Below are 18,821 nucleotides of genomic sequence, written 5' to 3'. Positions count from 1 at the left end.
TTTTTATTCTTCATGGTAACGAAGGAAGACGAAATATTGTTATATGAAGCACTATGAAGTTGATTCACTGCGAGACTAGCATGTAAACAAATATGGCAGAAGACGGTGAGTATTTTTCTGAATTTGTCTTTTTGGCGGGACAACACTGATGATCTCGTTGACTGATGTTGATAATCTTTTTGATGTTGCTGTTGTTAGTGACGCTTTCAGCTCTAGATCAGGCCTGATTAAGCCAAGCTATTATCAAAGTCGTTCCACTCATGACCATTCCAACTTGTGTCCTTTAGATTATATAGTCTTCTCTGTTTATATATCCATGGCATAGTGTATCTAGGACTACATTATCCAGTATATCTTTTGCCTTCCTGTTTCGTCTTTTTTTTTTTTTTAGCTGGTAGCGTGTGTTTTGAGGGAGGTTATTTAGCTGTTATTTCTAGTCGATAGAGTGATCAGGTCGATGTTCCTTTCACTTATTTTGGTGTAGCCAAATTTGAGTAAGGGTCCTTTACCATGACTATGGATCAGCCGAAACCTTGTGACCAGTGATGTAGTCGTCGCGTGTGCCACCTGGGCGAGCCCTTCAGTTTGCAGCCCCTCCTCTCTGCTAACCCCATTCCCCCGTTCCCTATACTAGCATAAACAACAGACCCTAAAGTGTTGCCCCCATAAAAGCACCACCTAGAGTGAACCGTTCTTTTTGACCACCTGGCTCAGTAGCTACAAAGAAACTAAGGAATGACATTTATGAACACCTATTCTTTGGGAACAGTAGCTCCCAGTGGGAGGCATCTTGGACTTTGACAACCTGTCCAGCCATGCCAGCATGGTAAGCAGGCTTAAATTGATGGTGATGGTGATCGTCATCGTAATTATGGATTTTTTATCTTTTACTTGTTCCACTCATTAAACTGTGGCCAGGATAGGACATTGCTTCAAAGAATTTTTAGTTGAATGTATCAACCCCACTACTTACTTTTTTCAAAGCCTAGTACTTATTCTATCAACCTCCTTTAACAAACCATTAAGTTACAGGGGACATAAACCAACACCAGTTGTCAAGCAGTTGTGGGGGACAAACACAGATTCACTCACACGCACACACACACACACACACAACAGTTATCTTTCTGTTTGCATTTACCAAATGAAATCCACTCACAAGGCTTTCGTCGGCCCAATACTAAAGTAGAAGACCCTTGCCCTAGGTGCCACACAGTGGGACTTATCCCCAAGACTATATGAGAGGAGGAAATAAGGTATAATGACATACATAGGTGTGCACACACGTACATATACATACATATACACACACACACATATATACATATATATGCATACATATACACACATATATACAAACATATGCATACATACATATACACACACACATATATACATAGACACATATGTATATATATATACATGTGCATGCTCAAGCGCATCCATAAATGTATTCATACAAGCACATGGATGCACATACATATACACATATATGCGTACGCACATACACATGTGCTTATACACAGTCACATGCATGTGCACATGCAGGTTCTTACGTATGTATATATCATCATCATCATCGTTTAACATCTGCTTAAACGATGATGATGATATATATATACACATACAAACACTCACTCATATATTTGTATATAGATATGCATGTACATATACATACACACACACCTGTGCGTGCATGTACAATGTTTAAAGAAACTAGAAACAAAACAAAAGAACTCAAAACAGAAACTTCAAAACTTCCATATTTTTTTCAGATGCCATCTTGACTGAGGAGAAGAAACCTAGAGTGAAGAAGAAAGTTAAGAAAAACATACCTGCAACAGGTATATATACGGTCTTCTACTCTCTCTCTCTCTCTCTTTCTCTTGCTTTTCCCTCTGGCTAGGTAACTATGTATCTCTTGTACAGCAGCATACCTGTTTCTGTAATTTAGTCAATTGAATCGGTTTATCTGGTTTTATTTCAGAGTGACCTCCTAGACACATGCTTTAATGAAAACTTAGCACCACCACACTCCCAGTAGTTTTCCAACTGGAATTTCTACATAAGATTGTAGGGTATAATTTGAGGGACATTTAGCTGCTGTTTTAAAAAGTCTAGCCCCCTTGTAAAGGTGTCCCTCATTGGCTCATGCATCCATAAAGTACTAAGATAGATTGGTAGACAAATAGAGAGAAACATGATGGCTGTCCACTCGTGACCGAGGAAGACCATTGCCAACCTTCGGGAACATTGTGCGCTCTAGGACTAACTTATATTTTGCATTTGCGGCTCCGTTGGTGGCTAATGAGCCCTGCTCTTGACAAGCATGCACGACTGCAAACATTGCAGATTAAGCTTTCCCCATTCACTATATGAGCCGTGCGCTTTCGCGCAGCTCACACATACATATGTACATACATACATACACACACGCACACACGAGATTTGACTGCTATTTTCTACCAGGTCTAACTACTTGGAATTTCTGAGGACCTGTGCTATTGCTAGACAGTCAATGAACTTATGCTAGGTCCATCCATTCTTTTGGCAGGTCTTGTTTTTAGTCTGTATAAAAACATGTGTCACAAGCATGAAAGTTGTGCCATTCATTTCCAGCATGTCAAGCCATGGAGTAATATCACCTTGCATGAAGGTGGTGAGCTGGCAGAAACGTTAGCACGCCCGGCGAAATTCCACCAAGGTTGACTTTGCCTTTCATCCTTTCGGGGTCAGTAAATTAAGTACCAGTTACGCACTGGGATTGATCTAATCGACTTAATCCCTCTGTCTGTCCTTGTTTGTCTCCTCTATGTTTAACCCCTTGTGGGCAATAAAGAAATAAGAAACAGCATGTCGGGCAAAATGCTTAGCGGTATTTCATCTGTTTTTATGTTCTGAGTTCAAATTCTGCCGAGGTCGACTTTGCCTTTCATCCTTTTGCGATCAATAAATTAAGTACCAGTTGCGTACTGGGGTTGATCTAATCAACTGGTCCCCTCCCCAAAAATTTCGGGCCTTCTGCTTAGAGTAGAAAAGAATATTACCTTACATGGAAACAAGTGTGAATTGCCAAGAAAAAGGGCATCCAACCATAGAAAATCTGCCACAACTAATTCCATCCAAGCAATGTGACCATAGAAGAGAAGACATTAAAATGATGATGATGATGGTTTATTTATTTACCTTTTTTGCAGATTCTTCTGAAGATATTACATTACAGACAAGAGCACGGTTTGAAAAGCTACTGCAAGAAAACTTAGATACACCACCAAGGTAACGTAAAAGGAACTTCACACAACGATTTGTTATTGTTGTTATATTCACCATTTACTTCTAATAAATTCAAAAACAGGATAGTCGAGGTTGGAACACCTTTAGTCTAATTAATGTAGTCCTAGATACATTCTAGATTAAACTGGCACTCCGTTGGTTATGGCAGCAAGTGTTTCAGTTGATCCAATCAATGGAACAACCTGCCCCTGTAATTAACATGCAAGTGACTGAGCACTCCACAACACGTGTACCCTTAATTCATATATATATCCCTGGTTGTGTTTTTACAACGCAAAACCTGCTCCTACTTGTTTGGACATGAACTCGCCAGGAAGCATCTGACTGACCATACGAAATGTTCCGTAGTTAGTCAACACCCATGGCTAACATTTGCCTACTATCCTCCTCTTCCAGATTGTGAATCATCATTATCATTGATTTTTTTTTTTTTCTTTGTTTTTCCCTACAACAAAGAGACATCAAGAGGAAGAAGAAAAAGCAGAAGCTGTCTGTCTTCGAAGAATCTCAAGTAAGTGCTCATTAAAACCAATGTCCTTGTGCTAAAATTTGATACATCATCATCATCATTATCATCATCATCGTTTAACGTCCGCTTTCCATGCTAGCATGGGTTGGACGATTTGACTGAGGACTGGCGAACCAGATGGCTACACCAGGCTCCAATCTGATCTGGCAGAGTTTCTACAGCTGGATGCCCTTCCTAACACCAACCACTCCGAGAGTGTAGTGGGTGCTTTTACATGCCACCTGCACGAAGGCCAGTCAGGTGGTACTGGCAACGGCCATGCTCAAAATGGTGTATTTTACGTGCCACCTGCACAGGAGCCAGTCCAGTGGCACTGGCAACGATCTCGCTCGAATGTCTTTACACGTGCCAGGAAGGCAACGCTGGTAACGATCACGCCCAAATGGTGCTATTTACATGCCACTGGCACAGAAGCCAGACAGCTGCTCTGGCAACGATCATGCTCGAACGGCGCTCCACTGGTACTGGTGCCTATTATTATGAAGGTACCAAAAGTGGTGAGCTGGCAGAATTGCTAGCAAGCCGGGCAAAATGCTTAGCAGCATTTCATCTGTTTTTGCATTCTGAGTTCAAACTCCGCCATGGTCAACTTTGCCTTTTATCCTCTCGGGGTCAATAAAATAAGTTCTAGTCAGGCATTGGAGTCCATATAATCAGTTATCCCCCTCCCCCCTTGTGCCTATAGTAGATGAGATTATTAAGGCACCAAGCTGGAAGAATTGTTTGCGTGTTGGACAAAATACGTAGCAGCTCTTTATGTTCTGATCTCAAATCCTGCTGAGGGCAACTTTGCTTTTCATCCTTTCAAGGTCGATAAAACGAGTACCATGCAGGTAATGAGTTTGATGTAATCAACTAGGCCCCCTCCTCTTACAAAATGCCAAAATTTGGAACAATTATTATTATCATTACGGAGATGTACTTGCATAGCAAGTTACCTGATCTGAGATCGTGTGCTGGAATGAAAAGAATTGCAGCGTGGAAGGTGTTTATAAGCCATTTAAAATAACACACAAAAACCGTTAGATTCACTTTAACATTTAAATTTAATTTGCCAAGATATTTTCGTCACTTTGAGTCTGCGACCTGCTCACTGACAAAATTCTGTGATGCATCTGCTCAAAGCGACGAAAATATTTTGGCAAATTAAATTTAAATGTTGAAGTGAATCTAACAGTTTTTGTGTGTTTCTTAAATGGCTTATAAATACCTTCCACGCTGCAATTATTATTATTGTTCTATAAATACCTTCAAAGACTGATGTGGAGAAGGGTTCTGTGACAATGGTGTTTGAGCACAGATCAGTCAGTCTTAAGAAGCACACAAAAGCTATGACAAACAGTGCTGGATCTGTTGTCCCAGTTGAACGAACATGATGATGAAATACAGAAACATGCATGACACACATGCACACACTCTCATGCAGTATTCTTATCAATATGGGAGTAGGGGTGGTCTGTTTTTTTTTTTTTGTTTGTTTCTTTTTGTTTTTCTGTCTCAGGTATTTGGCCTTATAATGTCTAGTGTCTCTATTTCTCTTGGCTTCATGCTCTTGCTTCATGTGGCTGGGGTCATCCCAAGTTAGAGATCCCAGACGCATCATCATGCATAGAGCCGACCAGCTCCATCAGTGCTCTCCATTGCTGGTGGTCCCATGCCAGCTCCTCTGAATCCCCCATGGTGATGTTGAGCCCCTGGAGATCTTCCTAATCACATCCAGCCATGTGGCTTGAGGCCTGCCATGAGGCTTCTTTCAGCCCACAACTGCTGCCTCATCTATTTCTCTATTGTTCTGTTCTTTTACTCTTTCATTCATAGTTTCTCTTTCTTAATTCTTCTCATCTCTCTCTCTCTCTCTCTGTGTTACAGGAACAGTCTCTGGCTGAGACTAACTTCACATCAAGCCCTCCAGTTTCCCGTAAAATTCAGAGAGGACAAGATGATTTGGGCTCAGGTGAAGACCTATTTGGAATTATCTCATATATTTGGTTAATTATGTATGTGTGTGTGTTTGTGACAACCACATGGTTTCAGGTTCTGCCCCCCTGTGTGGCATCCAGGGCATGTGTCTTCTATCTTCTGTTATCGCCTTGGGCTGACCAAAGCCTTGTGAGTGGATTTTGGTAGAAAGAAACTGAAAGAATCCCTTCATATATATATATATATATATATATATATATATATATATATATATATATAATGTATATATATGTATATATATATATATAATGTATATACATACATATATATATATATATATATATATATATATATATATATATATATATATATAATGTATATATATATATGTGTGTATAATATGTATGTGTGTGTGTGTGTAAAACGTCAGGACGTATGAGAGGTGAATATACTTATTTAACTACTTGATATCTGTTGGATTACAGCTGTTTCACAGCCTTCATCATTCTAATAATAATCCTTGTGTATAATAAATTATTTTACATGTCTGTGCCAATATATATATCATCATCATCATCATCATCATCGTTTTTATATATATATATATAAATTTGTGGGGGGAGGGGTTCCTTGTCTTGATAGTTGTATGTGGTGTGTGTATATAGTGTGTATGTACATGGTATGTGTGGTGTGTATATGTCTGTGTTAGTGTGTGGAGTGTGTGTGTGTATGTATGTATATATATGGTATGTATGTATATATATGGTATGTATGTTTTTGTGTTGTGTTGTGTTGTGTTGTGTGTGTGTAACGAGAAGAATGTCTTATTTTATTCAATTTCACTGTTAGGCGCCACAAGGGAATCTCCAAGGAAATCCAAGCAGAGGAACATTCCACTGGAGTCAGAACTGGCACTGGACGATGACAGGTGTGTCTTGATTGGCTTTCTACTACTACTACTATGGTTATGGTTACCACTGCTATTGCTACAGCTATCGTAGCCCTCATCACCACTACTACCACCACCATTATTATCATCACCACCCTCACTACCACTGCTACCACTACTGCTGCTGTTACCACCACTGCCACCACTAACTACTACTATTACTATTATCACCATAGGCACTGCCTTTACCGCAGCCTACAACCTCCACCACCACCACCACCACTGCTACTCTACCGCCCCCACTACTACTACTACCACCACCACCACCGCCACTACTACTACTACTACTACTACCACCAACACCACTACCATCACCACCACTATCACCACCACAGCTACCATCTTCACAGACACTATTACTACTACTACTACTACTACTACAGGAACAATTTGTGGTTATGGCTGGAAAGCAACTGGTCACGATTATACTTTGTCAGGGCTGATATCATCATCATCATCACCACCACCACCACCACCATCATCATCAATGTCATCATCATCATTGTCATCATCATTATCGTTATCATCATCATCATCATCATCATCATCAATACCATTGTTGTTATCATAATCATCATCTTCAACATCAGGAATTTATATGATGATGAAGATGCTCTGGGTGATGCTGGCCGTGATAATGGCAGAAAAACTATGTCAACATGTACAGGTTTGGTGTGGGGATGGAAGGGGGTGATGGGTCAATGAAATCACTCCAAGAACCAAAACCAATACCAAAAATCTATACTGAAACTAATGTTGATGGTCAAGGTATAGAACAGTTATAATACAGTGTCAATCATTAGTCATCAACCACAAGTTGCCAATCATTAATCGTCAATGATGAATCATAAACCAGGGTGCAGGACTCATCAACTGAATCATCAATCATGAATTGACAATCACGAATCATCAATTGTGAATCATGGATCATCAGTCATCAACCATCAATCATTAGTCCCTCTTTGATCATTGAATATTTTCTCTGTCCTCTCCACAGACAATCTGCTGTTGTGGCTGCCAAAGGAAAGAAGAAAGTTGCCAAAAAGACCAAACCTGTGAAATTAAGCGCTGGTGGTATAACGGGCTCTAAAGACATCTCTACTAAGGTTTGTAGTCCCAGAGAAACATTTTCCTTTTCAAAAAGAAATATTAGTGATGGAAGCAATATTAATTTTGAAAGGCAGTCTTTATATACCACTAAATGAGAATGTATGATTAAAATACTGAATACTGTGGGAGCGTGGAGACGCAATGGCCCAGTGGTTAGGGCAGCGGACTTGCGGTCATAGGATCGCGGTTTCGATTCCCAGACTGGGCGTTGTGAGTGTTTATTGAGCGAAAAACACCTAAAGCTCCACGAGGCTCTGGCAGGGGATGGTGGCGAACCCTGCCGTACTCTTTCACCACAACTTTCTCTCACTCTTACTTCCTGTTTTTGTTGTACCTGTAATTCAAAGGGTCAGCCTTGTCACACTGTGTCATGCTGAATATCCCCGAGAACTACGTTAAGGGTACACGTGTCTGTGGAGTGCTCAGCCACTTGCGCATTAATTTCACGAGCCGGCTGTTCCATTGATCGGATCAACTGGAACCCTCAATGTCGTAAGTGAGATCGTTGCCAGTGCCGATGGACTAGCTCCTGTGCAGGTGGCATGTAAAATACACCATTTCGAGCATGGCCGTTGCCAGTACCGCCTGACTGGCCTTTGTGCCGGTGGCACGTAAAAGCACCCACTACACTCTCTGAGTGGTTGGCGTTAGGAAGGGCATCCAGCTGTAGAAACTCTGCCAGATCAGATTGGAGCATGGTGTAGCCATCTGGTTTCACCAGTCCTCAGTCAAATCATCCAACCCATGCTAGCATGGAAAGCGGACGTTAAATGATGATGATGATGATGAGGACCAAAAGGCAGTGGTGACCATGGAGGGATTTGAACTTTGAATGCAAGTAACTAGAACAAATACCACAAAGCATTTCATCTGATGTTCTAACATCTACCATTTCACCATTTATGGATGGTGAAGGTAATTTGTTTTTTTTTTTGTTTTTAAATTATTTTTTTTTCCTTTCTAATTTCAGGTAAAGGGTTTTGGTGATGATGGCAATAATGCTGTTAATACTGACGAAGATCGACTTCAAAAAGATGCTAAGGTAGACGACCACAATGATGGTGATAAGGATGGTGACCAGCGTCCTAAAAAAAACATTTTGAAAGAAGCACTTTCACCAAAGAAGGGAAAAAAGAAAAAAGGTAAACTTACTAATACTAATAGTGCCCAAGTATTGCTCTTTGAGTTCTGAGTTCAAGTCCTGCTAAAGTTGATGCTTGACTTTCAGCATATCAAAGTGGCAATGGTGTAGCTAATAAGGATGTATGGGATACAGCTGCCCCCCTCCACCTTCCCCTGCACATTTTTCAAAATTGGCATCTTTTCAACAATATTTTTTAACTCCTTAGTTCACTTGTGCAATAAAGTTTAATCTCTTTTTTTCTGTTAACCACATGGCCTTGAAAGAATTTTTGGGAGAAATTACTTTATTTGACCAATCCGCCCCCCACCCCCACCCCCATGCTTTTGAACTGTCTGCTTAATCTCATTCCATTCCATTCTTCTGTTCCTCAATTTCTCAAAGCTTCCATTCTACAAAAACTTTCATTCCTTCATTCTTCAAACTTTCCATTCTACAAATTTTTAATTCCTGTGTTCTTTAAAATTATCATTCTAATATTCTGCACTCCCTTTCTTTCTTCAATACTTCCATTCCTCTATTCCTCAAAACTACTATTAAAAATTTCATTCTTGTAGTTTCCAAAATTACCGTTTTACACTTCCATTCCTCTATTCCTCAAATCTACCATTTTACAATACAATTCTTTCATTCCACAAAATTTCCATTCTGCAAATCTTCCATTTTCGTGCTCTCCCAAACCCCTATTCTACAATGTATCCAGATTCCATTCCACTATTCTTCAAATCTCTCATTCTACTATTCTTTAAATCTCTCATTCTACTATTCTTCAAATCCTCCTCTATATACCTCAATATTGCTCTTCCTTATGTTTCAGCAAAACTCGCGACTTCCAAGGCTAAAACTGAGGAGGGAGAAGCCACAGGAGAACCTGTGTCAGCCATCAAGGACGAAGGCAGTGTCCTGGCAGTGGTGATCCATCGGACAGACAAACTAAAGAATGATTTCAGTATTATCCATCCCCTGGTCCGTGTTCATGTGGTCAATGAAAATACTGGCCAGTATCTTCTCAAACAGTCCAGGTATTCTCCCACAACAAATTGTTTTTCTCATTCTATTCTGCTTTCTGGTGTTAGATTCTAGCATGTCACCTACAAATTTTAAGAAAGATTACTTTAGGTTACTTTTTTAGTTTACTTTTCAATTTCTAAATTTTTTTCATAAATTCTTTTGTATATACTTAGCATTGTAAATGTATTTTTTTTTCAAATTTATTGTTTTAATTATAATAAAACCATGTTTTCTTTATGTCTTAGTAAATAATAAGAAGAAACCCAGCGTGATCATTGCCAGAGCAGCTGTCTGGCTTCTGTGCTAGTGGCCTGTAAATAGCACCATTTGAGCGTGATCGTTACCAGCGTCGCCTTACTGGCACTTGTGCCAGTGGCACGTTTAGAAAATCATTCAAGCAAGGTCGTTACCAGTGCCGCTGGACTGGCTCCTGTGCAGGTGGCACGTAAAAAACAACATTTTGAGCGTGGCCGTTGCCAGTACCATGTGACTGGCACGTAAAAGCACGCACTACACTCTCGGAGTGGTTGGCATTAGGAAGGGCATCCAACCATAAAAACCATGCTAAACCAGATTCAGATGCATGCCACAAACTCCTGCCTGGCCAGTACCTGCCAAACCATCAAACCCTCGCCAGTACGGAAGGAGGATGTTAAATGATGGTGGTGTTGTATATTTTTTATATCCTTTTTTTATATATTTTTGCGTATGTTATTTCATTTTCTTTTTCTTTCTCCATCAGGGATCGACCTGTTACCTTTTATTATGAATGCAAAAGTCCAGACGTCACCCATATCCTTCCCATGATGACTCAGCCATTTGATTTTAAACAAAGAAAGTAAGCTCCAATATATACATACATTGAAGTGTAGTACACACCACACACACACACACACACACACACACACACACACACATACACACACACACACACACATTCACACATACACACACACACATACACATACACACACATTCACACATACACACATACACACACAAACATTCACACATACACACACACACCACACACACACACATTCACACACACACATACACACACTCACACACACACACATACACACACACACATACACACACACACTCACACACACATACACACACACACACACACACACACACACACACACACATACACACACACACACACACACACACTGTCCTAATCTGTTCTCTGTTTTCAGATCCACTCTGCCTGTTTGGGAAGAATTATTATTGTTCAATGAAAATTACAATTACTTTGTCCAGTCAGATCCGAAAGTGATTCTGTTCTTTGAGGTAAGACAATGGCCTGCTCTGTTTATCACTTAGCTTAACCCTTGTCTATTCAGTGTTCAGTTAGCCCTGGTCTATTCAGTGTTATGTTAGAGGTGGTCTTTGTTGAGACAACCTCAATCTTTCTTTGTCTGTTTTGTGTCCTGTGACCATGAGTCTAGTGTAATGGTACAGAGATAAAGATATGTACACTTGTGTACATACACATAAAGGCGGTGAGCTGGCAGAAACGTTAGCACGCCGGGCGAAATGCTTAGTGGTATTTCGTCTGCCGGTACGTTCTGAGTTCAAATTCCGCCGAGGTCGACTTTGCCTTTCATCCTTTCGGGGTCGATTAAATAAGTACCAGTTACGCACTGGGGTCGATATAATCGACTTGAATCCGTTTGTCTGTCTTTGTTTGTCCCCTCTGTGTGTAGCCCCTTGTGGGTAGTAAAGAAATAACACTTGTGTACATACACGCATGCATATTCATCTGTTGGAATGATGATGACCATCTCGTCATCCTGGGTGAAGGATGGCTGATTACTTCTGCAGTGGATTTGTTTAAAGTGAAGAAAAATGTGTGCTCCTTCAACCTTGTTCTCTCATCTGCCACCATACTCAATATTATGGCAAGACCAGGTAAAAAAACAATGGGGACAGAAACAGATGCTGTGGATGACCAAAAGGATTTGCTTGCTTCATCTTGCTCTCTGCACTCCACAATGTGTTGCTGCAGCCATCTTTTCTTCCATTGAGCCATGAGGTTTCTTGAACCATGACTCCACTAAATCCCATCTTCAGAGACAGACAGACGGACGGACGGACAGACAATGTTTGGAAAAATCAATATATCACAATGACTGATACTTTTGTCCTATGATCACATATATCTTTATCTTTTACTTGTTTCAGTTCATTAGCTGTGGTCATGCTGGGGCACCACCACCACCATCATCATCATCATCGTTTAATTTCCTCATGGCTTGGACGGTTTAACATGGAGCTGGCCAGCCGGGGAGTTGTCCAGGCTTCAATTGTCTGTTGTGACATGGTTTCTTTGGCTGGAAGGCCTTCCTGATGCCAAGACACACATTCATGTGTATAGTAGTATATGTTTGCATGTGTCACCCTTAATATGTAATTCAGAGCTGCCTGAAACAGCTGTTGAGTTAAGAAATTATGTAATTCTGGGTTTTTTATTGCTCAATGTAAATATACTGTATATATATATTTACATATACACACACAAACACACACACTCACGTATATATATATATCTGTTTTTCTTTCTGAATATATAGTCCAACCCATGTCAGCATGGAAAGCGGACGTTAAACGATGATGATGATATGTGTGTTTGTATCAAGCCTAATTGTGTTTGTTTGCATTACTACCTTCTTATATGCATGTATGTATATATCTATCTATATATATATGTGTGTGTGTATAGACATAAATTTATACATATATATCATCCGATTTCTCATTTTCTATCTTTGTAGATTGTTGATTTTGTCTCCATGAATTCAACCAGTTATCGGTATCAGAGGCAGCCCCCACATGAAGGAGGATGGTATAAGATTGCTTGGGCTTTCCTAAAGGTAAATTATATATGATTCTCTGTGTGTATGCATGTGCAAGTGTGCATATGCATGTATGTATGTATATGTGTGTGTGTGTATATATATATATATATATATATATATATATATATATATATATATATATATATATATATATGTTGTTGTTTTCGATGCAAATAATCATCCATTAGCAATTTTATTAATACTTATATCCAGCTAACAACTTATGCACTACTCTGTCTAAACACATTTGGGATTTAAAAAATAAGCTTTAAGCTTTCGTGATTAACCCTTTAGCATTTCATTCAGCCATATCTGGCCCAAACATTCTATCTGCTTTATATTAAAACTGACTACATCCAACCCTTCACACCTACCTACAATGTTATTTTCAATATTTTGACAGAAAAAAGTCATTCTAAAATTGTTTTTTAATGTAGACGTGCTCAAACAAGTCGAATGCTTACACAGAGCAGGTTTTACAACCACATCATCCAAACCGACCGGGTGAAACCAGGCGTAGCTGCTTGTATAAATATAAAAGTAATGATTTAAATGGAATATTGTATAATATGGCATCTATAAGATTGTATGATCTGCATATCATTGTGTATGGAATAAATGATATTGTCCATTTATGGAAATAACTGCAACGTCAGTTTGACTTCTCCTTTCCTTATTTAAGTTATCATTTTCGTACATATATAAAGGATAAAGACCTCCTTATGTCATGAATGACCATAGGCTTGCACTTCGAAAGTTACCCTCCCAGGCACAAGTCCAGGCAAGGTTGTTGATGGAAGACCAGCAGTCGCCCATGCATACCGGCCTTCCCTCTCCATGCCACTGATGTTATCCAAGGGAAAGGCAAAAACTGGTACAGCTTGGCACCTGTGACATTACAACTCATTTCTATAGCTGAGTGAAGTGGAGCAATGTGAAATAAAGTGTCTTGCTCAAGAACACAACACACAGCCTGGTCTGGGAATCGAACTCACAACCTCATGATTGTGAGCCCGATGCTGTAACCACTGAGTCATGCACCTTCATCATACACACACACACACACACACATATCCACCCATGCCAGCATGGAAGATGGACGTTAAATGACGATGATGATATATATATATGTAAATACATATATATCTATACAATCATTGTAATTATATAATGTATTTTTCCATGCTGTCATGGGTTGGATGGTTTGACAAGAGCCAACAAGCCACTAAACTGCCCAACCCATGGGAATCAGATGTTAACTGCTGATGATGATGATGGTGTTTGTGTGTGTGTGTAATATAAATCTACCATACTTACGCTACCATATTTTCTCTAGGTAATCGGTGCCAACCAAAAGGCCAACACAGACACCAAAGTCCGTCTACAGTTGTTCCAACCATGCCAGTCCAGTGTGTCACAAGTCACAACTCACACACCAGAGGTCAGAGTTCAAGGATTGGGTTTCTTTCTAGAATTATTAATATTTTTATTATTATCATTATTATTATTATCATCATTATTATTATTGTTATTATTATTATCTTATTATTATTGAGCAAGGGTGTAGCATATACCATCAAAGTGACACTGGGGTACAAATATACGAAGCCCAATATACTCATAATGACTACCTGCCTAATAAGTGTGCACCAGGCACATGCATCACAACCATATGTGTGTACCATGGCGACCTCATATCAAGATAAACAGCGAGTAAGCTTGATAGAATTGTTAGCATTCCAGAAAAAATACTGCTAAGCATTTTGTCTGTCTTTATTTTCTGAGTTCTTATTCCACTGCTTGAAATAGGAAGCAATTTAAACGAGATATGTAGTAACATTTGACCTGTAGAAATGATAAGTGAGGTAATAAGGGAAGTATTTCAGCAGCTTTATTTAGGAATTGTATTTATCAGGCCATGCCAGAAATAGGGATCCTCCTGAAGACTCTGGCAAAGAGAATCAACAGCTTCTGTAGCAAAGCCTTGTGAACCATCAAGAATATCAGACGGTACCATTACATTTCCAACGAAGAACTGCAAGCATGCACACATCAGCTTGTTGTCATCTCTCACCTCCTAGCTCTCTGCTGCATGCACCAGTGCAGACATGTCCTCTGCCTCTTGCCAGATCTTCCTATCAGAGACTCGCTTTCATTTGATACAGCAACTGCGGGCTGGAAGAGGCCCAATGGCAGGCCTCGCACCAGATGGCTGGATGTTATTGGGGAAGATCTCCAGAAGCTCAACGTCACCTTGGAAGATGCAGAGGAGCTGGAACAGGACCACCAGTGATAGGGAGCATTGGTGAACCTGGCCAGTTTTACATACAATGATGCATCTGGGACCACTAATCTGGAGTGACTTCAACCCCAACAAACAAGAGCATAAAACAAGAATCCAGATGTACTTAGTTTTCCTAAATCCCAGCCGTTAACTTGAAGACTGTTTATGGCAAAAGTTCCAACCCTATTTGAACTATTATTGACCAATTCAAATAGACAGAGGAGGTATGTAGAATCAAGCTATTTAGTAGATAATTATTTAGGTCACAATGGAAATGTCGCCTGATCAGTACTAAACCTAAATATAAACTATGAGTCAAAGAAGACAGGTTGATGATGACAATGAGACAAAAGTTGATGATGACAATGAGACACACACACACACACACACACATTTTTGTAATTTAAAATGTGTTAACCAATATTACAGGTGTACATCTGGTGGAAGAATGAACAGCGTGTTAAATATCCGTCCACTCTCTATGTGACCATCAAGAAGACCTCACTGCCAAGCAATGTGGAACCCTCTCTTCGATCTATGTTTGCTACACAAGAGGTATGTACATATTATTGTAATTATTAGTGTTAATGCAATGGATTGGCAGAACTGGAACAGTATTTGTTCCGAATCTTTACATGCTTGTTTGTTTGTTTGTTTGCTTGTTTGCTTGCTTCATGCTCTTTCTTGATCAGGTTTGGGTCATCCCAGGTTAGAGGTCCCAGAGATGTCATCATGCACAGAGCCAACCAGGTCTTCCAGTGCTCTCTATTGCTGGTGGTCCCGTGCCAGCCCCTCTGCACCTGCCAAGGTGATGTTGAGCCTCTGGAGATCTTCCCCAATCACATTCAGCCATCAACTGTTCGAAGCCTGTCACAAGGTCTTTTTCATCTTGCAACTGCTGTATCAAATGAGAGTAAAGCCTTGATAGAATGATCAAGATAGTTGACATGTCCATATCAACACATGGGTTGTTATGAGGTGGGAGGCTGCAGACTGATGTGTGCACAGATGCTGTACCTTGTTAAAAACGTGATGAGACCATCTGATTTTCATAAAGCTTCTCAGGGCTCTACTATTGAAGTTGTTGATCCTCTTTGCCAGGGTCTTCAAGGGGAGCCATGTTTCTGTTCCATAGAGGAGAATAAAAAGGGATGACTCTTCACGTTCTGAGCTCAAATCTCACCTGAGTCATCTCTCCCTTTCATCCTTTTAGAGTCAATGAAATATAGTACCAGTCACATGCCAAGTTTGCTAGTATTGTCTGACCTTGTCTCAGAATTGTTGACTTTGTGTCTTCCAGTACAGCTTATTTCTGTATATGTCATCATCATCATCATCATCATTGTTTAAAGGTTATTTTCCATGCTGGCATGGGTTGGACCACCTGTATACATGTATCAATATATATAAATATTTATATGTATCTATGTATATGTATGTGTGTGTGTGTATATATATATATATATATATATATATATATATATACACACACACACACATATATATAGATATATGTATATCTCCGTCTTCTTTTTCTCTTGGTCTTTCCTCCATCTCCTGTTTCTGATGAAGAGCTTTGCTCGAAATGTTAAACTACTTTTCTTTCTTTCCCTGAGCGTCTGCTAATACTTTGCATGTACCACGCCGTCATGTTGTTGTTTTTTTCTTGTTGCATTTGTTCTTCGTTTTCTTGGGGATTTACTATATATATATATATATATATATTTCTATCTATCTATCTATCTATCTATCTATATATATATATATATATATATATATATATATATATATATATATATATATATACATACATACACGTATATACATACATAATATACACACATGTGTGTGTATGTGTTTATATTTGTATGCCTGTATACACACACAAAGATATAATTTCTTTCTTGTCTCTTTTTGTTTTCAAGGAAAAAGGTATTTCAACTCCTGGACTCAACCGTGACAGGCTTGAAGCAATCATTGAGACTAAGTGAGTGAAACCAATCAATCAGCAGATCTTATTAAAACAAAAGAGGAAACCAATTGAATCAAGGAAGCCTCTACATAATCATTCGTCTTGTTAGAAATTGCATCATATATATATTTATATATATACCTATTTAGTTGTGTCTGGGGAGAGTCGTTTTCTCATTGTGCCTTAAAATTTAACAGAAAATAATAAGAAAATGACTCTCCCCAGACACAACAGAATATGCTTCAACACATGAAATCACATAAAAAATCTTGCAAACCAAATCCCAAAACGAAATATACCTATTTATTTATTTATTTATTTACGAATACACACACATATATACAGGGTGCGATGAATATATTCCCATCTAAATTATGCAAAAATGAAAATAAGACTGACATCTCATTCTAACAAATATGTTTACCAAAATTGCATAAAAATATCTGGAAATACTAAAGAATAAATTTTTTCAATAAAATCGCCATTGGCTCCAACCATGGCCTCCAGACGACTTTGGAATCTCCTGCAACTCTTCTGGATGGTCTCCTTGTTTACATTGGGCAATGCTGCCATAATCCTTGCCTTCAGTTCATCTTTGGTGTTAGAAGGAGTTTTGTTGGTCTCTTGCTCAACTACGCCCCACACATAAAAAATTAGGCAGGGTTAGAACCTGGGGAGTTAGGTGGCCAGATGTTAGGGGTGATGTGGTCGCATAAATTGTCTGACAGCCATGACTGGATTCTCCTGCTTGTGTGGCATGGTCCAGAGTCTTGTTGCCAGACACAGGGTCTTCTAGCAGCCACCCTCTTGACCCAGGGCAGCACTACCTCCTCCAGGCACTTGATGTAGGCCTCCATGTTGAATCTGAGGCCGTGTGGGAAGATGAATGAAAGCATAGCGTCAAATCACTAGTGATCACTCCAAACACCTTCATCAGGTGTCTTGGGGAAATTTCAAACCAAGGTTCTCATTCCTAAGGTATTTTTCAATGTTGTTGTTGTTCTTCTTCTTCTTATCATCATCATCATCATCCTGGTCACTGCCTGGAATCGAACTCGGAATCTTGGGGTTATAAGCCCACGCTCTTAATCACTACACCATATACCTAATGATAATAATAATAATAATAACATCGAAAGATACCTTAGGAATGAGAACCCAGGTTCGAAATTTCCCCAAGACACCTGATGAAGACTGGAGGGTATATCAGCCGAAATGTTGTGTTAACAACAAACAAGATGAGGACAAATATCCTTCGAATGTAAATAATGTAAAATATTCTCTATATTGATAGTTTTTATTCGTAAACTGTATTCATTTCCACAACTGATGCCAGAACATACTACACACATATATGTATACTTATAAGATTTTACCTCTGAACATTTTATGTGCTGTAAGCATTTGGCTCATATACATACATACATACATATGCATACACATGTTTGTGGCTTGGCTGACCAATATTTTGTGAATATAATTTATACGTTTTTTTTGATTGTTTGTTTGTTTTTTTCTGTTGTAGAAAGAGCAAAGTAGACCTGCCCCTGTGGTCCCGTTTGGATGGACAGACATGTCGGGTACCAAATACACTTCTCAGGACCTTGAAGTCTGGATGGAATGGATGTTATACAATCAAATTCTCTCACGATGGAAGGTTAGTAAGTGGCGGCGGTGTATTAGCTACATATACTTAATGTACGAGGGTGAGTCAAAAAGTAATGCCATTTTGTTTAGGACACGT

General features: G+C 39.3%; 1 protein-coding gene across 4 annotated transcripts in view; it reads left to right on the top strand.

Annotated features, from left to right (window-relative positions):
• LOC106878450 (jouberin) overlaps positions 1-18,821 on the top strand; it is a 34,426-nt gene that overhangs the window by 886 nt on the left and 14,719 nt on the right. For all 4 annotated transcript variants that reach the window (XR_016238862.1, XR_016238861.1, XM_089344677.1 and 1 more), the window contains exons 2-17: positions 25-105; positions 1,776-1,844; positions 3,198-3,276; positions 3,751-3,805; positions 5,693-5,777; positions 6,593-6,671; positions 7,690-7,798; positions 8,773-8,944; positions 9,761-9,965; positions 10,697-10,792; positions 11,160-11,253; positions 12,738-12,836; positions 14,158-14,262; positions 15,535-15,660; positions 17,031-17,092; positions 18,603-18,734. Coding sequence is in view for 2 of the 4 variants with exons in the window: in XM_089344677.1 (XP_089200803.1) it covers positions 93-105; positions 1,776-1,844; positions 3,198-3,276; positions 3,751-3,805; positions 5,693-5,777; positions 6,593-6,671; positions 7,690-7,798; positions 8,773-8,944; positions 9,761-9,965; positions 10,697-10,792; positions 11,160-11,253; positions 12,738-12,836; positions 14,158-14,262; positions 15,535-15,660; positions 17,031-17,092; positions 18,603-18,734 (1,580 nt within the window). In the remaining 2 variants the exon portion in view is untranslated. The remainder of the gene's footprint in view (positions 1-24; positions 106-1,775; positions 1,845-3,197; positions 3,277-3,750; positions 3,806-5,692; positions 5,778-6,592; positions 6,672-7,689; positions 7,799-8,772; positions 8,945-9,760; positions 9,966-10,696; positions 10,793-11,159; positions 11,254-12,737; positions 12,837-14,157; positions 14,263-15,534; positions 15,661-17,030; positions 17,093-18,602; positions 18,735-18,821) is intronic.

Source organism: Octopus bimaculoides, chromosome 28, assembly GCF_046866305.1.
Source record: "Octopus bimaculoides isolate indiv1 chromosome 28, ASM4686630v1, whole genome shotgun sequence".
NCBI classification, from domain to species: domain Eukaryota; kingdom Metazoa; phylum Mollusca; class Cephalopoda; order Octopoda; family Octopodidae; genus Octopus; species Octopus bimaculoides.
Note: the sequence above shows the minus strand (reverse complement) of the source record. Positions and strands in the feature narration are given on the sequence as shown.